The sequence below is a fragment of the Zonotrichia leucophrys genome, unplaced genomic scaffold (assembly GCF_028769735.1).
Source record: "Zonotrichia leucophrys gambelii isolate GWCS_2022_RI unplaced genomic scaffold, RI_Zleu_2.0 Scaffold_160_108128, whole genome shotgun sequence".
NCBI classification, from domain to species: Eukaryota; Metazoa; Chordata; class Aves; order Passeriformes; family Passerellidae; genus Zonotrichia; species Zonotrichia leucophrys.
In genome coordinates, this window is record NW_026992365.1 from 45,507 (window position 1) to 66,719 (window position 21,213).

At 52.0% G+C, this 21,213-nt stretch overlaps 1 protein-coding gene across 1 annotated transcript; it reads right to left on the reverse strand.

Annotated features, from left to right (window-relative positions):
- Positions 1-13,416: 13,416 nt before the first annotated feature.
- LOC135461065 (olfactory receptor 14J1-like) lies at positions 13,417-14,349 on the reverse strand. The gene is made up of 2 exons (XM_064738051.1): positions 13,915-14,349; positions 13,417-13,806 (listed from the first exon to the last, which is right to left on the reverse strand). Exons 1-2 carry the CDS (start codon positions 14,347-14,349, stop codon positions 13,417-13,419), a joined length of 825 nt encoding a protein of 274 aa, XP_064594121.1.
- Positions 14,350-21,213: the final 6,864 nt, after the last annotated feature.

Here is a 21,213-nt window from a genome sequence, read left to right on the forward strand (position 1 = left end):
TACCAACAGCAGTCTGCCTTCAGCATGTGGCCTGTATGGCCATGATTTTGCCAGAATGGGGAAAATGCATTGTCTGAATGTATTTTGATGGTGTCTGACATCATGTGACTGGAGCAGTTTGTAGGGCAGGACGCCCTGTGGGCAGGGCCATGGCAGGGATGGGTGGCTGGCACTGGCACTGGTAGTGTTATTTTTCCAGACAGGCTCCTGGTACAGCTGTGTGGGGAGGGCAGCAGCAGCTGCATCAGCCCAGCGAGCAGCAGCACATGGAGGAGACCCTCATCTGCAAAGAGCCCCTCACCCCCTTTGCTCCCCCATGGCAGCAAAAGATGATTCTGCGGCAGGTGAAGGGCTGCTGCAGGCTGGAGACTTCTGCAGGCTGGAGACTCCTGCAGCCAGGCCTTGTTGCAATCTCCTTGCTGCAGCTGTGCCTGGAGGATGTTGGCCTGCAGCAGCACTGCTGATGCCCAGGAATGCTGCTGGGCTCAGAGAGGCAGAGTGTCGCAGACATTTCTTCATAGAAATCCTTTCTTTGGGATTTGTCCATCTTCTGGGAAGCAGAGCCCCAGAAGAAGAATGTAAACAAATTGTTATCGGCTGCTGTGAAATGTGGCAGGGGTTCCTGTGATTGGCTCATCTTCCATGTGTACCATTAAGGGCCAACCACAGGAGCAGCTCAAGGGAAATTCCCTGAACACAGAACTTTGTTATTCATTCTTTCTATTCTATTCTTAGCTTAGCAGCTCTCTGCAAGCTCTCTCTTTATTCTTTTTAGTATAGTTATAATGTATTATATATTATATATCAATAAATCAAGCCTTCTGATCAAGAAACAAGATTCTCGTCCTTCTCTCACCCAGTGACCTCCTCAGGTCGCTGTAATATCTGGTCACCCCTCGTGTCAGAGCAAAAATTAATTTGATAAGACCAGAGGAGCAAAATTGCTGCATTGGGAAAAATCCTGTATGTGTAGCATGTGATGGTTGCTTTGAAGTGACCACAGAAGTGGATTCAAGCCAGGAGCTGCAGAATTGAAGATCCTGATTTGGACAGAGTTCACAGCCAAGGCTGACCACAAGTGAACCTTCTTCTGGAAAACCTTCAGGAAAAGATGGTAGACATGAGCAGCATACCCGCGGAGCTGGCCAGAGCAAGCTGGACTCTTTCAAAAGGTACTGTTTGCTTTTCTATCCCTGAGGGTTCAGCCGTGAGAAAATTATGGCTGTTTATATGGGGGACACACCCCTCGGAGGACGTGGTTCGTTTTTCTTCTTCAGAGAAGAAACTTATTGCCCTCTGGCAAGAATGGTGTAGAGAAGACGGATTTTTTTTGGAAAAAACAGATCTCTGTAAGTTCTTTCGATGGGCAAAGCTTTTTGGGTTCTTTACTGATGTCCTATATGCTTTGGATGTTTTCGTGTGGGAGTGCATGAATTCCATCGTTTATTCCGTCTACAGTCAGGGATGTCTTTTGCCTCCTGTATATTCAGTATTTATACTGCTCCTCCCAGTTCTGAAACGGAGAGCAGCTGTTTTTCAATGGATTTCTAACTGCTATGGGCAGGCTCCATTTCCACCGTCCCCAGTGGGAGAAGACCCGGTGGGGGATGAATGGGGGCTTCCCAGCCCCCCCTGCTCCGCGGCGGGGGGGGGGGGATGAAACTTCGTCGCGCGAAGAAGTTTTTTTTCCTCTTTCTCCGGAGCCTGCACAGATGGGCTGTTCTCCTTCCCCCCCTTCTCTCTCTCTGGGGGAATTGGAGGAGGTGGTGCCGCTAGAGTCAGCGCCGTTGGTGCCGCCCCTGCCGGCGCTGAGTCCGCCTTCCAGACCCGCCTCACCGGCGCGGCTGCCACTCCAGGCAGTCCCACCCATGGTGTCTCTGGGGACTCCCCGCCCCTGCCAGCGCCTGTGTCTGAGAATGCAGAGGCAGCACTTCCTGTGCCTGAGTTGCCAGGCGACGACAACGCGTTTCCAGTTTCTGGCTCGGCGGAGGAGATCTCTCTGGCCCCTTCGGCCTCCCCGCTGCTTCCACTGGCCACCCCAGCAGTTCTGCCGCTTTCAGAGACACTGTCCTCCGTGTCGGCATCAGAGACTGCCCTAGAACCGGCGGCTTGTTCGAGCTCGGACCATCCCGGACCGGCTGCCCCTGCAGCGGCCCTGGTGGCTGGTCTCCCCTTCCGTGGAGCGGGGAGTGCTCGCCAGCTGACTGTGGGGGCGATGTGTTTGCCTGCTTTCAAGATCAGCATTCTCGGCGGGCTGAGGGGTGGTTTTTCGGGGATTGTCCCATGGAGGCTGCCATCTCTGCTGCCTCTCTTGCGCCCTAGTGGCATGGGGGGGCAGGTGCATCCCGAGAGCTCTGCCTCTGGTCCCCAGCCCGGAGGGGGTGGGGATGAGACCCATGGGGCGGATGGAAGATACACCTGCTGCGTTTGCAGTGCAGAGGGAGAGGGCACACATGGAGGAGACCATAGCTGGTTTGCTGTGGGGAACAAACATCTCCAGACCCCAGATGGGATTGCTGGGCAAGGCTTCTATTTCCCTGCTGCTGGCATGCCTCGGTGGTTTTGGGAAAAGGAAGCGTGTCACCACCCGTGCTGCCATTGTACTGGCTGCAGAGTGCAGGCCTGTGGGAATGCAGGGCCTGCCTCAGGGGTTTGGCCTGGGCCGTTGGGCTCAGGAGGTTTTTGGGCCAGGGCCAGCATTTGGCCTCTTGGTGTTTCTGGGGGTTCTGGTTTCTCCTACTGGTCCTGGTCCCCCTTTGCGGGCCAGTTTTGGGGTTCCTGGTCCATCACGGGCCAGCGCCCCCAGGGCCTTCCCTTCTCTGGCACTGCTCTGCTCAGCTGCTGCTCTTTTCTTTTTTGATAAAAAAAAAAAAAAAAAAAAAAAAAAAAAAAACTTAAATAGAAAAGATTGAAAATAGCGGGCAGCAGCTCTGAAGCACTGAAGCATTGAAGGGCCAGAAAAGGACATTCTAAAAGTTGTTCAAGTTGTTTGAAATTGTTGTAAGACTGTCAATGGTTTGTGATAACTGTTGATGGGACTTTTGCAGCAAGTGTCTTTTCAGGACCAGAAAGGACTCTCAGATGTCCAAGAGAAACAACTTCAGCTCATGGACTGTTCCTGAAACTCAGCTGCTTGGACTTGAATTTTCTTTGCATTGTTTTTTGCATTTTCTTAGATTGTAGGATTGCTTTAGTGATTTGTTAGTATTGTATATTTTACAGTTGAAGAAATCTCCTGTTCATTTCACATCAGCATTTTTCTTTTAATTTATACAATTTAGAAAGGTGAGATGTCGCAGGCATTTCTTCATAGAAATCCTTTCTTTGGGATTTGTCCATCTTCTGGGAAGCAGAGCCCCAGAAGAAGAATGTAAACAAATTGTTATCGGCTGCTGTGAAATGTGGCAGGGGTTCCTGTGATTGGCTCATCTTCCATGTGTACCATTAAGGGCCAACCACAGGAGCAGCTCAAGGGAAATTCCCTGTACACAGAACTTTGTTATTCATTCCTTCTATTCTATTCTTAGCTTAGCAGCTCTCTGCAAGCTCTCTCTTTATTCTTTTTAGTATAGTTATAATGTATTATATATTATATATCAATAAATCAAGCCTTCTGATCAAGAAACAAGATTCTCATCCTTCTCTTACCCAGTGACCGCCTCAGGTCGCTGTAATACTGTGGGGCATCATGGAACCAAGGAGACCATTGTGACACTGGGGGCTTCATGAAACCAAGAGGGCTTTGTGACACTGCAGGGCTGCATGGAACCATGGGGCCATTGTGAAATTGTGAGGCCTTGTGTCATCAGTGATCCATTGTGTCACTAAGAAACCAAGGGGGACCATTGTGACACTGCAGGGCTGCATGGAACCAAAGCTCCAGGGTGACACAGAGGGACCTCCTGTCATCAATGGTCCATTGTGACACTCTTGAGTCAAAGGAGACCATTGTGACACCACAAACCTCCAAGGTCCAAAGGTCCATTGTGACATTCAGGGCTCATGGAACAGAAGAGTCACATGTTATTGTGGGGCCTGGGGAACCACAGAGACCATTGTGACACTGCAAGGCCTCATGGAATCATTGGGACCATTGTGACACTTGGAGCCTTCTGGAACCTGGGGGCCATTGTGACATTGTGCGACTCCACTGAACCAAGGGTCCATTATGACACTGCTGGACCCCATGGAATCAAGGCACCATTGTGACATTATGGGGCCTCTTAAAACCAAGGGGACACAGAGCATGTCTGACTGGTTTGGCCTCCCATGGACTGCCTGACTGGTCCAGCTGACCTTGGCATGTTGGGGATCTCTTTTCATCTGCTAATGAAACACTGGGGCTCTGTGCTTTCCTTCCCAATGGAAAAGAACTGTGCTTCTGCTCCAGGTGCCCATGGCCAGAATTGGTATTTCATCTCCAAAGTTCCTTATATCCAGGGATTGTTCCCATAGGAATATTGCCAGGACAAGTCTGTCTGGCAGTGGTTTCACAAGGGTCCCGTCTCTTCTATCCACAAAACACTGGGGAAGGCTCTGTGCTCTCCTTCCTTTGGGAAAGAACTGTCCTGCTTCTCCAGGAACCCATGGTTGAGATTGGGCTTCCACCTCCAAAATTCCCTATATTCAAACAATGCTCCCAGACAAAATCTGCCATTACTGACAAGTCTGGCTGGCCTTGGCCGAGTGAGGCTCTAACCTGCCTTCCAAACACTGGGGCTCTGTGCTTTCCTTACTATGGAAAAGAACTGCCCTTCTTCCTCCAGGCACCCATGGGCAGAATTGGGGTTCCACCTCCAACATTCTCTGTTGTGACAGGCTGGAGGAGATTCTTGGCTGGAAACATTTCATGTGTGGCGGAAGGAAGGGGCAGGTCCAGCCTTGCCCTGCCCTGGAACCCCAGTCCTGCCCTGCCCTGGAACCCCAATCCCCCCAGAACCTCTATCTCAGCCCAGCAGTGTCTGCCAGTCCCTGCCACAGCACAGGCAATGCTCCACAGCCACCTCTGCAGCCCCAGCCCAGCTCCTGAGGGACCAAATGAGCCCAAGTCCCACCTGGGGGAAGGGCCCAGGAAGACCAAGGGGTATTGAAGGCTGACCACAAGGCAAGCACACATCTTGACCCTACCTCCTCTTGGAATTTCTTTCTGAATTCCACTGGAATCTCAGAGTTGGTAGCTGTGTGTGTGCTCCTCTGTATCTTTTTAGTCTTTCCCTCTTTCTGTGTTTAGTTCTGTTTCTATCCTCTTGCAAATTTTATTAACTTAAAATTGAACAGGCATAAAGATTCTGAAGTTGAATGGGTAAAGTTAAAGATTTGATAAGTGTTTTTTGTTAATTGAATGTCATAGAAAATCTCTTTTCAAAGTTTCTTCGATTTTCTAAAATTACCAGTAAAGACTGGTTTGCTCTTTTGAACTCCTGAGAATCTCTTGTTGGTATTTCTCCAGTGAGTCAAAGTCAGAGTACACAAACAATTTTAATTCCTTTTAAATGTCTCCTTGAGAGAGTTGTTTGGGGGTTGGGGGTCAGGGCTTGTCTGTCCTGCTTGGCCCAGCCCAGGCAGGGCTTTCCCAGCCACATTCCACACTCCATTGCCCAGCTGGAGCCACTGGTGCCTCTGAGTTGTGCTGCCCCCACCCCAGGGACGCTCTCCTTGTTTGCCCATTCCCCCACGGTCTCTGGGCAGGGATGGCCTCAGTGGGGGCTGCTGACATCCTCAGCAACTTGGAGGCTGCTGCTGAATTTTCCTGCTGCAGAGGCTTGTTCAGCCTTCAGCCCTTCAGTGCAGGAATTCAGTGTCCCAGGGCTCATTAACATTAAGAACACCTTAACAAGCCAAGCCTCTGGGCTTAATTTGATTTAAGTTTTCAAATATTTTGTGGTTAATTAGACAGAATTCAGAAGAGCATTCAACAGATTATGTTATATTTAAAAAGACTGCGAGAAAAACTTATTTTAGGTCCCGTTTAGGATTTTTTCCTGGTGTTAATAGTAATCTCCAATTGACATGGAATCCAAGTACCTCCTCATGCAATTGGAATAGATATGAAAATCAAGACCCTCCATGGCTGACAATCAATCAGACTCTGACCCTACCCCCAACCCACCGTTTCCCCCATCCAAGCCCTGGCATTCAGAGCAGCCTTGTGCAAATCTGAGCTCCCTCCAGCCCAGGCTGCACCTGCAGCTTTCAGCTCCTTGGCTCCAACTCCCACCTGCATTCCTTGGAGAAGGAGCTGCCCGAGACACAGAGGGATGTTCATTTCTTTTCAGCCAACAAAGCCAAGGGAAGGCACAGCTCCATCAAATGCAAAAGTCATTCCTCTGCTGGATATTAAACCCACTTTGCACAGCAGTCTCAGAGCAATGGAAAACACCTTCTGTGCCCAGCACAGATCCCAAGGTCCTCCCAAACCCTCCCTGCCCCAACTCTGCCCAGATTTGCTCTTTGCACAGACGAGTCACAGGCTGAAGTCAGGAGCTCCCTCCATGCCCAGAGGGAGGAAAAGAGAGAAAGGGGACGAAGAGCTCTCCTGCTCAGAGCCAAGGTCCAAGTGCAGCCCCTGCAGTGGGAACCACAACTCATCAGATTTGTGTCTTTTGGGGTCAGGGCCTGGTGACACTCAGAGGGACAGAAATGTTTCTTGCCAACAAACACAAGTTGAACATTTGAACAGTTTAATAACCATCACAGCTCTTCCCTCGGCTCTCTGTGATGTCCCAGCAGTGTCTGACATGTCCACCATCCCCAAAGGATTCTTATGCAGGAACAGTTTTAGACAAAGAAATAAGAAAATGTAATTCTGTAATAGATAAAAAGACAATTAGGATGTTGACTAATGCGATATTTATTTGAACATCAGAAATTTGGGCAACTCCCTGGCACTCAAGACATGAAACCAGTCAGTTAAGAGGCACTTGAATGACCAGAGAACATCTGGAGGAGGCAATTTGGGAGCAATGGGAAAGTCATAGATCCATCTGGTCCAGTGAAGAGATTTCATTAGACATGGCCATTTAACCAGGAGAGCTGGAAACATCTGATGGAAAAGAGACATTAAATACTAGACTGAATATTGGTGACATAAGTAGAGGGGAAGATCAGTATTTCTTCTTCTGCCATCAGTACACTTCCAGGTAATCCTTATTTCTGATGGGAAAACTTTTCTATTCCTTAAAAGCACTCAGATAACCCAGATAATAAAGCCTTGTCTTTATATTATCAAACAAACAAGTGTTAAAACCTGTGCCCCTTTCCAGGCAGACATCAGTTGTGTGCCCATGAACAGGCAGTGCCACTTGTGCCCTGAGGTGCCCAGCTGGGATTGGATCTTTCCGAGAGCACCTGAGGGAGAGCAGAGAACCTTGCAAGCTGCAGGTCCCTGACAGACCCGCAGGGCTCCTGTCCCATCAACATCTGCTCTGCTTCAGTCTGAAACAGGGCCCAGCATGGTGACAGGATCATCAGAGAGCTGAAGTGTATGCTGGAATTCAATGCCCTCCCCATCCCGCAGCAGCCCTGCATTTCCCTCCTGCAGCCTTGGTCTCCAGCACAGCCATGGAGGCTCTTTGGGCTCTGGAGTGTTCCTGCAGCCCCCAAGGGCAGCTGAGCTCTGCCTTTGGCACAGTCAGGCCTGGCCAGCACAGGCCATGCTCAGCAATTCCCTGTGTGTGCCTGGCCTTGCTATCAGCCCCAGCAGTGGCTCCGTGGCCCCTTTGTGGCCCTGTGCTGGCCCAGCCATGGTGGCCCAGCCCCTGTGCAGGCCCAGCCCAGGCCAGGAGCATTGTGGCTGGGAACGGCCCCTGTGCTGTGGTGCCCACAGCAGCCTTGGGGCTCTGTGCCCCATGGCCTCCCTGCTGGGCAGCCTCTGCCAGCTCCTGCAGAGCCCCTGGCACCTGTGGGGCTGCACAGACAGCCCTGCCCCGGGCTCTGCCAGCCTCTGGGCCAGCAGAGAGGCAGCCAGGGCTGGCCATGGCCGGGAACAGGCCCTGAGCCCCGCAGGAGGATGGAGCTGGGCCACAGCCAAACTCAGCCCAGGCCAAAGCTCGGCTCAGCAGACAGGGCTGCCAAGGGCTGGGCACAGAGGCTGGCACTGACAAGTGTCCTGGGCCCCCTCCCTACTCTGTCCATGCCACCAAGGGCACAGAGCAGCCTCCTCTCTGGGCCACTTGCCTGTTTGCAATGCCTTGCACAGGCGCTGGCCCTGCCCCACAAGGCCTGGCCTGAGTCCTGCCCCTGCACGCCCAGCCAGGCTGAGATGGACACTGATGGTTTCTGGGCCAGGCTCTCTGAGCCCAGCCCAGCTCCCTGCAAGTTCTGCCAGCTGCCCTGAGCTCTGGGCAGCACCAAGGGCCTCTCCCCAGCCCAGTCCAGCCGGCTCTGACCCCACAACTCTGCTCAGGCCTGACTGCTCTGGGCACTGCCCCACAGCCTCAGCCCCTGGCAAGGGCACAGCAGCAGCTGCAGCTGCGACAGGACTCAGCCCCTGCCATGGGGGAAGGTGCTTGGACAAGGCCAAAGGAGGCTCCCTGGCTGCCCTGCTCCCCTCGGGCTGAGGTGCTGAGAGCTCTGCAGCCCCTGCTGCCATCCCATCTGCCCAGGGCAGCACAAGACCTGCGGCTTTGGGGCCCTCAAGAGCTGCTCCTGCTCCAGGCCCAGGGCCCATCCCAGAGCTGGGGCAGCCACAAAGCTGTGCCCATTTCTGTTCATTGCTGCTCTGATGGGGATGGATCTTTAGCTACTTGGAGGTTGCTGATGAATTTTATTACTCCAGAGGCCTATTTTTTTCTTGAGCTCTTCAGTTCAGGAATTCAATGAAAAAGGCTCCTAAATATTTGTTCCAAAACACCTGAAGAAAAAAAGCTCATGAGAATAATTTCAGTTTTCAACTCTTCTGTGGTTAATTGGACAAATTTCAGAAATATAGTCAAAGTGAATCACCTATATTGTAAAAAAAAACCAGAGAGAACTGTTTTGTTCTATTTTCTTTTCCTTTCTATAGTTTGGTGTCCAATTGATAGTGGCTCCCAGTACCTTCTAATGCAGTCTGAACAGATATGAAGGTCAAGACTTTTCATGACTGAAAATCAGTCACAATTTGTTCTCACCCCCTCCCCTCCATTTCCCTCATGCAACCTCTGGCACTCCTATGGATCAGGAATGGTGTGGCCAGCAGGACCAGGGCAGTGATTCTTCCCCTGTGCTCAGCACTGTTTGGGCAGAACCTCAAGTGTTGTTTCCAGTTCTGGGCCCCCCAGTTTAGGAAGGACATGGAGGGGCTGGAGTGTGTCAAGAGAAGGGCAACAAGGCTGGTGAAGGGTCTGGAACACAAGTCCTGTGAGGAGCAGCTGAGGGAACTGGGGTTGTTAATCATGGAGAAGTGGAGGATCAGGGGAGACCCCATCACTCTCTACAACTCCCTGACAAGAGGGTGCAGCCAGGTAGGGGTCAGGGTCTCCCCCAGGGAATAGTGACAGGACAAGAAGACAGAGCCTTCAGCTGTTCGGTTTATCTCGGCTGTTTGAGGGGCCTGGAAAGGCCCGAGGTGGCCTTGGGGCAGCCCGCGTATCGAAGGACGAGAAGAGGCTTCAGTTCTTCTTTCGGTTTTTATGTTTATTAATTGTTTATCTAAAAGATGTTCTTTCAGCCGAACAGAGATCTGCTCAGCAGTCAGCCATGAGCACACTGTCTGCCCTCCGGGGCAGCCACGTATCTTTATACCCATTGTTACGTGTACAATATTTATCATTTTTCCCCAATACCATTTATTCTTATTACTTGGTGCACTCTCAGTAATAACCAATCCAAAGGTGCCACCATCACCAAAGAAGATGGAGGAGAAGAGGAAGAAGAAGGAGGACAGGACACACCCCAATTCCTCCATCTTACTTCTCTAAACCCCCCTGTACATAAATCCTAAACCCTGTTTCTCACCCTCTAATTAACTAATCCCTTCACCATTCACCCCGGTGAAGCCCGCATCCTTGTCGTCTCCTGTGTAGGACCAAAGTCCAGCCACCAGACACTTCTGGCAACATTCCAGGACTCCTGAGCCCCCCAAGGTGGTCTCGGTGGCTCAGCACCTCAGGACTGAGATCCTGAGATCCGACATTCAGCTGCACCAGGGGAAGTTTAGGCTGGACATTAGGAAATATTCTTCACACAAAGGCTGATTGGGCATTGGAATGGGCTGCCCAGGGAGGTGGGTGAGTCACTGTCCCTGGAAGTGTTTACGGGAAGACTGGATGTGGCACTGAGTGCCATGGCCTTGGTGACAAGGTGGTGTTGGGTCCCAGGTTGGATTTGATGCTCCCCAAGGTCTTTTCCAGCCTGGTTGATTCCCCGATGATTGTGACAGTGCAGAGCCCTGGGGAAGCAAGGGGCCATTGTGACACTGCGAGGCTTGGTGGCACTAAGAGGACCATGGTGACACTGTGTGTGACATGGTAGCACAGAACCAAGAGGCCATTGTGACACTGTGGGGCTGAATGGAAGCAAGGAGTCCATGGTGATAGTCTGGGTCCTGCTGGAAACACAGAGGCCATTGTGAACCTGCAGGGCCCTGGAACGAAGGGGCCATTGTGCCACTGCAGAACCAAGGAGACCCTTGGGAGAGCCTGGGGACAGTGGAATCAAGGGGCCATTGCTCCATTGCAAGGACTTTGGGAACTGAGGGAATAATTGTGACCCTGCGGTGCCCCATGGAACCAAGGGTCCCTGGTGACATTGCAGGATCTTGTGTCCCCAGGGCTCCATTGTGACACTGCAGCACCAAGGAATTCATTGTGGCACTCTGAGGCCTCATGGAGCCAAGAGACCACTGTGACCCTGCAGAGCCTTGTGGAACCATGCAGAGCATTGTGACAGAGCAGGACCTGGTGTCATGATGGGGCCATTGTGACACTGCAAGGCCACATGGAACCAAGGGGCCGGAGCTGCTCCTCAGGGACTCCTGGAATGAAGGAAACATGTTTGACACCGTGGTGGCCCTTGGGACAAAGAGGCAAATGTGACACTGTGGAACCAAGGAGAGCATTGCTGCACTGCCAGACCTCGTGGAATCAAGGATCCATTGTGACACTGGAGGGCCTTGGGGGACACAGTGACATTGTGACACCAAGGGATGCCAGGGAACCAAAAGGAACATTGTGACCCTGGGAGGCCTCATGGAATTATGGAGACCATTGGGACACTCTGGGGCCTCATGGAACTGTGATGACACCAAGTTGTCTGGGATTGTGGATCTGCTGGAGGGTAGGGTAGGAAGGCTCTGCACAGGGCCCTGGAAAGGCTGCATCCAGGACCCAAATCCAACAAGGTGAGGTTTAAAAAAACTAAGTGCTGGGTCCTGCATTTGACCACAACACCCCCTGCAGCACTACAGGCTGGGGCCAGAGTGGCTGGACAGCAGCCAGGCAGAAAGGGATCTTCAGGGACTGATGGACAGCAGGCTGGACAGGAGCCAGCAGTGTGCCCAGGTGGGCAAGAAGGCCAATGCGTCCTGGCCTGGCTCAGGAATGGTGTGGCCAGCAGGAGCAGAGCAGGGATTCTTCCCCTGTGCTCAGCACTGCTTGGGCAGCACCTCGAGTGCTGTGTCCAGTTCTGTGTCCCTCTTCCCCCCCCCAGTTTAGGAAGTACATGGAGGGGCTGGAGCGTGTCCAGAGAAGGGCAACAAGGCTGGTGAGGAGTCTGGAACACAAGTCCTGTGAGGAGTGGCTGGGGTTGTTTATCCTGGAGAAGAGGAGGCTCAGGAGAGACAAGGCAGTGTCAGGGCACAGGTTGGACTTAATGATCTCCAAGGTCTTTTCCAACCTTGCTGATTCTGGGATTCTCTGGAACCACCCTTGGAGCAGTTGCAGGATGAGCCCTGGGCCTCCTCTTCAGAAGCTCCAGCAGCCCAGGTCCCTCAGCTTCTCCTGCCAGCCCCAAAGCCCATCCTGTCAGTCCTGCAGAGCCTCTGCAGCTCCTCCTCACTGCCCAGAACAGGGAGCCCCAGAGCCAGACACAGCAGCCCAGATGTGCCCCCCTGGCCTGGGGTGCCTCTGGCAAGGGAGCAGCAGGAGGCACTGCAGGAGCCTGCAGACAATTCCTGCAGCACTTGTAGGATGGTCCTGCTCCCCAAGGGACGTTCCCATGGGGCCAAGTCAGGAACTGCTATAGGAAGTGGGGCCAGAGAGGAAAGGGCAAACAGGGATGGGCAGTTTAGAGGGGAGGGAACAGGGGTGGGCAGTGGGAAGACATTTGTATCAGGAGTGGAAAGAAAGCAAAGGTGGAGCCAAGGAAATGCTGAGGGCAGTTTGGGGGTGGCTGCCAGGCAGTCCTGGCTCTGACCAACAGCATCTGCAGTGGGACAGGAAACTCCCAGCTGATGGGAACAAACTTTCTGGCTGACTGCAGAGGCCAGGACAAAGCTGAGTGGTTTCCCTGGTGTCCCCCAGCCCTTGCTGGCCCCAGGGGCTGATGGCATCTGTGCTCCCTCAGGTTCATGTCCCCACACCAACAGCATGGGGGGTGCTCCCGCCTGCTCTGTGCAATGCAAACAGGGGCTCCTGAGCCAGTGCTGCCGTGTCTGTGCCTGCAAGGATGGGGCACCTGTGTGAGCTGGGGGAGAGGCCAGGGCTGCAGAGAGGGGGAATGTTGTTGGCAGCTCCATGAGGACGCTCTGGGACGCTGCCCTGGGCTGTCCAGCGCACTGGGGATGGATCAGCCCCTGCTCTGCTGCTCCTTCCCATCTCCCCCAGGGCCCTTGCAGAGCCCCAGCCATGCTGTTTGCCCCAAGCCTGCCCACGACCAGCCTGGGGCTGCCCGTGGAGGTTTTCTGTGCTGAGCATTGGCCTGGCCGTGTTCTTGAGAGAGCCTGGGCAAGGAGCCTGCAGCCCCCAGGGCCTGGGCTGAGGCGTCAGCGCTGCCCCAGCAGTGCCCATGGCCTGTCCCTGCTGCAGCCCCGGCATTGCCACCCCCAGGGCTGTGCCCGGCCCTGAGAGCACTCAGGCCCTGCAGCAACACCAGGGCCACCAAGGCAGCGGGGCAGGGCCACGGCAGCAGGGCTGGCAACACCAAGTGCTGCTGCTGCTGGGCACAGCTGCTGGGCCAGCACTGATCTGCCCCAGCTCTGCACACAGACATTGCTGCTGTAGCTCTAGAGAAGGCAACAAAAGGGCATCTCTGCAGACAATTTTGCTGGGATATTCTTTAGTTTGTTACAAGTCATTGACAGAACAGTTCTTTGTTTTACACCATCTGGAGAAACAGTAGAGGCGGAAAGGAACAAAATGAGTAATGGCACAAACAATGACATATTTTTGTGGACAGTGTTAAAAATGTAAATCACAGGAAAAAATACCGCAGTCACACCGGAAAAAACCCATAAATATGATTTTTCTTCCAAGTGATTTGCAGAAATTGGCCAGCAGTTTAATGTCCCTGAAAACATCCAGTCATCAGTCTCCACACTGCAGCCTTGAGCACCTGGTTCCTCAGGCTGTAGATGAGTGGGTTCAGGGCTGGAGTCACCACCGAGTACAGAACTGACAGGGCCAGATCCAGGGATGGGGAGGACATGGAGGGGGGCTTTAGGTAGGCAAACGTGCCAGTGCTAAGGAACAAAGAGATCACAACAAGGTGAGGGAAGCAAGTTGAAAAGGCTTTTTGTCGTCCCTGCTCAGAGGGGATCCTCAGTACAACCCTTAAGATCTGCACATAGGAGAAAACAATGAACACAAAACAAACAAATACCAAACAGGCACCAAGAGCAAGAAGCCAAACTTCCCCGAGGTTGGAGTGTGAGCAGGAGAGCTTGAGAAACTGTGGGATTTCACAGAAGAACTGGCCCAGGGCGTTGCCATGGCACAGGGGCAGGGAAAGTGTATTGGCTGTGTGCAGCAGTGAATAGAAAAAGGCACTGGCCCAGGCAGCTGCTGCCATGTGGGCACAAGCTCTGCTGCCCAGGAGGGTCCCGTAGTGCAGGGGTTTGCAGATGGACACGTAGCGGTCGTAGCACATGATGGTCAGCAGGGCAAGCTCTGCTCCCATGAAGAAAAAAAAGAAAAAGAGCTGAGCAGCACATCCAGTGTAGGAGATGTTCCTGGTGTCCCAGAGGGAATTGTGCATGGCTTTGGGGACAGTGGTGCAGATGGAGCCCAGGTCAGTGAGGGCCAGGTTGAGCAGGAAGAAGAACATGGGCGTGTGCAGGTGGTGGTGACAGGCTATGGCGCTGATGATGAGGCCGTTGCCCAGAAGGGCAGCCAGGGAGATGCCCAGCAAGAGACAGAAGTGCAGGAGCTGCAGCTGCCGCGTGTCTGCCAATGCCAGCAGGAGGAAGTGGCTGATGGAGCTGCTGTTGGACATTTCCTGTGGTGCCTTGGCACGGGGATCTGTAAAAACAGTAATCATGGAATAGTTGGGTTTGGAGAGGACTTTAAATATCCCAGCGCAGCCTGGGGGCACTGTCCCCCCACTGCCTGCCCAGGGCTCTGCTGCCTGGAGCTGTCCCTGCCAGCAGCTCCTTCCCTGTGCCCAGGGCTTGGCCCTGCCAGTGCTGCCAGAGCCCAGCCCAGTCCTGGGGGCTCAGCTCTTCCCTGCAGACCCCTCCCAACTCTGGCACTGCCCAAGGGCAGCTCTGGCTCTGCAGGCCCTGATGGCAATGTCAGAGCAACCCTGAGGAGGCTGGAAAAGTGTCACTGATTTTGCCTGGGAGGGGCCTTGTGCTGAGTTCTGTCACTGCCTGGTCTTGAAGATTTGAGGAAAAAAAAAGTTCTCACCCTGAACTGAGAGATAAATATTGATGTGCAATTTCCCATCCTGGCAACCCAGAGCAGTAGATTGAAAAAGCAGGATTTTCCCTTTTATGCAGCCCCTGCGTTGCTGTGCTCCCTGTATAATCCACTTTGAAATGTTCTGCAATTCAATGCCATGCTGGGAGCAGTCCTGAACAATGCAGCATCCTCCCCACAATGCGAGAACACTCCCAAGCCTTACCAGCTGTCTCCTCCCACCCAGATCTTGTCCCCCAGTGCTAGGAGCAGCTCCCCGGGCAAGCTGAGAGCTGTCCTGGCAGGCAACAGAGTCCCTGCCCCAGCACAGTGCCCTGGGCTGCAGCACCCTGCTCTGCAGGACAGCCCTGGGCTCCCCTGGCTGCTCTGCACAAGAGACAATCAGAGAATGTACTCACAGGTTCTGCAGGCGTTGGGATGTTCCAGCTTTAGGAGATGGTCCAGGAGCTGCAGCTGCATTGTCCTGCAGCCAGAGGTTCCTGTGCCAAGGGCTGGCAGTGATTCTGCCCCAGGCACTTCTCAGCACCTTCCCAGCTCTGACTGATTGAAGCTCTCTGTGCCTCTGTGCTGTGCCCGGGGTGGCTGCAGGCAGTGCCCCAGCCCTGCTGGGCTGGCAGAAGAGCTGCTCATCAAGAGAAATGTGCTTTTGAAGGTTTTCTTGGTTACCAGGAGCTGCCTCTGTGCCAGGAGCCCAGCCCAGCTCAGCAGCACAGACATAGCACAAAGACTTTAATGAGCCTCTGGGGCTTTGCGCTGAGGGCCTGAACATCAGTCCCTGAGAGGGAGCTGAAGAAACCTCTCCAGAACTCCAAGTCAGAATCCAACTCCAAACTTTCTTGGACTTTTAATGGGTCCCACTGAGGAGCACAAATGAGAAAGTGTCCCCAGGCCCCAGGCAGAGCAGAGAACTGCAGGCAGTGATGACAGGTGGGGACAAAGAGAAGCCAAGTCTTGGTGCCCTGGGGCACAGCAGAGTCTGTGCCACCAAGGGCTGGGAGGAGACACCTTGTCCTGAGGCCCTGGGGCCTCCTGGCACAGCCCCAGCCAGGCTGGGCACTGTCAGCCCCTTGTCCTGCCCTCAGCATTCCCCCCTAGCCCACATCCCAGTGGCCTGAAGGATCTGCTGGAAGGATTCCCTGGGGAGCCTTGCTCAGCAATGGCCCTGGGGGCTTCTTAATGCTCCCAGGGACTGCAGGTTTTTCAAAGGACTTTTGGTTCTGCTTTTTCCTTGGAGTCTCTGAGAGGTTTCTGCAATCATGGCTTCCAATTATCTGCTGAAATTTGTCCCTGGAAAGGCTTTGTCAGTAACAACACTCAGTGGGGCTCATTAATGCCTTCAGATACTCAAAGTTTTCTAAGGTACTTTGGATTTTCCTTTCCACACTGAGTGTCCAAGCAGATTTTGTGCCATCCTGGCCTCCAATTCTCTCCTCCAAAAAGTCCATGAGGAGCCTGTGTTGGGGATGGACCTCAGTGGGACCCATCAATTCCTCAAGACACTTTGTGGTTTTTTTCCAACTCTGACTCCAGGAAAGTTTTGTGCAATCTACTCTCAGGCCCTGAGCTTCAAGGGCTCAGCTCCAAATGCTCATTAGGTCCAAGCAATTTCTGACAAACCATGGATCTGCCTTTATTTCCCTCTGGTCTAGTTCAGTTCAGCAAGAAGTTTTCCTTTTACAGTTATGGAGAAATATTTCAAGGAGCCTCTATTAAATAGGCAATCCTTTTTTAAAGAGTGTATTTTATTGCTGTTCTCTTTAAAGAAGATGTGATTGCAGCATTCTGTGATTGATATTGATGTAGGGCTGCTCCTAAGGAGGTGTGGCCAGGTCAAAGAAGTTGTACCTTGGAGCTGACTCAGTGTGGACAACCTTGCCTCACATTCCCAAACCCCATGTGAGAAACTATTTTTACTTTCAAAAATTTAAATGCTTTATTAAGGCCTTTTCAAAATACAACAGAAGACTGAATAAAGAAAAGAATACAGCACTGGGGGCAAAGAATTCAGACACCATGTCCTTATCTACAAAATGGATGTTCTGTCTTTTATACCTCTAGTCCCTCCCAAAGTCTTGTCAATTGACTCCTTCTTCTCTGTCCAGTGGTGGAGATCACTGTCTTACACCTTGATTGGAGCTCAGGTGCTGCCATAGTAACAAGCCAACCCGCCTGACTGCCCTAACTACTGAGGCCATCCTGTGGTAACAATGCTAGGGGGAGGCGAAGAATAACTATACACCTACAAACCTTCCCTTAACATATATTTAATATTCACTCTTTAATTGTGAGAGTCAACCATAGAATTACTCATCTATAATAAGCCCCCCTTGTTGAAGGGAAGGGAGCGACCCACCTTTGTTGATTCAGCATCTGACTCCAGTTTATTGATCAAATTAGACACCTTTTATAACAGTGTTAATTCACTTCATGCATATTGCAAAATCTGAGCTCCCGATAGGCTGTAGAGAAAACCTCAGCTCCTCCTTTTGTTAGTTTGAAGTTAGTTTACTGAAACCAAGATCAGTGTTCTCACCATGATATGAAAAGTTCTCAAAACGCTCATATCTGTTCCCAGACCAGCCATCTGTTCCCAGTAGCAGCCAAGGACAGAACGGTCTGAGAATCTTGGTTTTTATATAAAAGGTGGCTGAGAACCTTAATTATTTACAGAATCAAGCCTGGGAAAGGCTGCTTTACAGCAGGCTTCTATCTTTCCCTCAGCTGAGTACCTTCATGGCCTCTTTCTTTAAGCCATGTCTGAACCAGGCTCTCCACACCCCCTTCTCTTTTTCTCTAAGTAATTTTGCTCAAACAATTAAGTAAAAAATTTTCTCTCTCTTGAATGAGTCATACCAGCATCTATTAATATAGGCATGGACAGTGGGAACAGGAGAAAAAATCTCAGGATTTCCTTAGATATTGAAGTCGGAGGGAGAAGACCTATCCTTGTTGATCAGCATCGACTCCAATTTATTAATCAACTAGGCACTTTTTATAACAGTGTTAATTCACTTCATGCATATTGCAAAATCTGAGCTCACAATAGGTCAGAGATAACACACCAACCCCTCCTTATGTTTCCAATACCAAGATTTGGGTTCTCAAAACTTAATTTTGCTTTCCCAAAACAGCCAAAGATAGAACATCCACTTGTTATTAGAAAGCTGCCTGAGAACTCTGGTATGCAAGGTTCTCAAGGCCGCCATGTTTGTCACTTTTACTTGTAATTAAAAACAACCTGAGAACTTCTACTGTTTACAGAAACAGGCTGTGAGAATCTGCTCCTCACAGCTGCCTTCTAAGCTATTTCTGAAAAAATCTCCAACACATAGCAGTTAGAAATCCATTGAAAAATAGCTGCTCTCCGTTTCAAAACTGGGAAGAGCTGTCTAAAAGCTGAGTATACAGGAGGCAAAAGACATCCCTGACTGTAGACGGAATAAAAAATGGAATCCATGCACTCCCACATGAAAACATCCAAAGCGTATGGGACATCAGTAAAGAACCCAAAAAGCTTTGCCCATAGAAAGAACTCATAGAGATCTGTTGCTGACAGAAAAAACCCATCTTCTCTACACCATTCTTGCCAGAGGGCAATAAGTTTCTCCTCTGAATGGGAGAACTGAACCTCTTCCTGCAAGGCATGTGTCTGCCATACGAGCAGCCACAAACTTCTGAGGGCTGGTTCATCAGGAAGGGAAAAGCCAACAGTACCTTTTGAAAGAGTCCAGTTTGCTCTGGCCAGCTCCACGGGTCTGCTGCTGTCTCCGAACATCTTCCTGAAGGTTTTCCAGAAGAAGGTTCTCTTTGTGGTCAGCCTTGGCTGTGAACTCTGTCCAAATCAGGATCTTCAGTTCTTCAGCTCCTGGCTTGAAACCACGTCTGTGGGCACTTCAAAGCAATCATCACATGCTACACATACAGGATTTTTCCTAGTGCAGCAATTTTGCTCCTCTGATCTTATCAAATTAATTTTTGCTCTGACACGAGGGGTCACCAGGTATTACAGCGACCTGAGGAGGTCTCCATGGTGAGAGAAGGACGAGAATCTTGTTTCTTGATCAGAAGGCTGGATTTATTGATATATGATATATAATACATTATAACTATACTAAAAAGAATAAGGAGAGAAGTTGCAGAGGCTTGCTAAGCCAAGAATAGCAAGAAAGAATGAATAACAAAGTTCTGTCTCCAGGCAATCTGTCCCCGAGCTTGCTTCTGAGATTGGCCCCCAATTGTAAACACAGAGCATGAGCCAATCACAGGATCACCTGCTACATTTCACAGCAGCAGAAAACAAACTGTTTACATTCTTCTTCTGGGGCCTTTGCTTCCCAGAAGATGCACAAATCCCAAAGAATGGATTTCTGTGAAAAAATGTCTGCGACACCTTGCCCTCACTGTCCTTGTGTCACACACACATACAGACACAGTTCTTGGTTCATTTATGATTTGATTGCCTGGATTTGGTTTGGTTTTGTTGTTGTTTTGTTTCCTTGGAGTGCCTGAAGTGTCCAGTCAAGAGCAGAGTGACTCTTGCCAAGCAACTTTGTTCTGCTGTCCCTTAATATTAAATCTGGTTTTTGCTGATCCCTTGCTGGGGATTTTTCAGTGCTCTCAAGTCCTCGTTGGTGGCAGTGTGAAGGAGCTCTGGCCCTGGGGGACACAGGGATGATGCCGGGGGGTCCCTGTCCCCCTGTGCCACCCCCAGGGCCCCGGCCTCCCGTCCCCATGTCAGACTCTGGGGTCAATCTCGTGGAACATCCTCTGGGGTTCAGGCTGCGGGGCCGGGGGCGGGGAGACCCAGGGGGACAGGGGACCCCGCTGTGCACGAGCAGGGTTGGACTTCTCTGGGGGAACTGTAAGGGGGGCTGGGGCAGAGTGACCTCCCCAGTGACATCACACAGCCCCTGTGATGTCACACAGCCCCTGTGATATTACATGCCTCTCTATGATGTCACACAGCAATCTCTGTGATGTGACAGCCCCCCCCGTGATGTCACAGTGTCCCTGTTGTACCACACGGCCCCCTGTGATGTCACACAGCCACCTATGATATCACAGCCCACTCTGGAATGTCACACAGCACCCTTGTGATGCCACAGAACCAAATCTGGGATGTAACCCTGGAATGTCATGCAGCTGCACTGTGATGTCCCAAAATATGCTGAGATGTCACAAAGTCACCATGTGACGTAACAGTTTTTTTTTTCTGTGACGTCACAGACTTCTCTGTGTTGTTACACAGCCACCATCTATGATGGGAGAGTCAACTGTGTGATGTCACAACCCCCTCAGCGATGTCACAAAACCCTCTCTGCGATGCGATACTGCCACTCTGTAATGTCACAGCACACTCTTTCACCTCACAGGCTGGTCTATGTTGTAATACATGGTGTCACAGCCTGCTCTGTGATGTCACGCAATCCCCTCTGTGATACCATAGCTGCTCAGTGCTGTCACACAACAAACTCTGTGATGTCACAGCCCAATCTGTGACCGCACACAACCCACTCTGTGTTGGCACACAGCCCCTTGCTGACATCACAGCTGCTCTGTGCATCTATGACACAGCCCCAGAGGTGCTGCTGTGACACAGCCCCCTCTGGGCCATCCCACAGCCCCTGCCAGTGCTGAGTCCCTGTGAGCTCGGTCTGTGCCCTGCTGGTGCCCCTGAGGGGCCCTGGCAGTGCCCCAGCCCTGCTGGGCTGTGCACAGGAGCTGCTCCTGGCCAGAGCTGTCTCTCTGCAGCGCTGCCCTTGCCAGGAGCTGCCTCTGGGCCAGGAGCCTGGCCCAGCTCAGCAGCACAGACACAGCACAGGGACTTTAATGAGGCTCTGGGGCTTTGGTGCTCTTTGCATCAGACCCAGGCCCTCAGAGTGGGCTCAAAGAACTTCTCAAGAACTCAAAATCAGACTCAAAGTCCAAACTCTCTTTGACTTTTAATGGGCCCCACTGAGGAACACAACGCAGAAAGTGTCCCCAGGTTCCAGTTAGAGCAGAACACTGGAAGCAGTGATGACAGCTGGGGACAAAGAAGGCCAAGGTGTCTCTGGTGCTGAGCAAACCTGGATGTGTTTGAGGAATGCCAAGGGCCAAGGCCTGAGCCCCAGCCCCTGGCCAGGCAGATCCTGTCCCTCCCTCCTTGCTCAGGGCTCTTCCCGGGATGGGCACTGGCATGTGGGGATGTGCAATGGCAAGGGCAGGAGCATGGGGTGGCCCCTGCCAGGCTGCTGAGCAGGGACAAGGAGGCAATGAGGCCCCAGGCCTGCAAGGGTCACTTGTCTCCTGTTCCTGCCTCAGGCCCAGGCCCAGCAGCCATGGCCAAAGTGCTGCCCAAGGTGGCTCTGGCAGGGCTGTCTTGTAGCTGCTGCCCATCCCTGTGCCCTGTGCAGCCCAGGCTGTCCCACGGTGTCCCTGCCCTACACCTCCGTCCCTG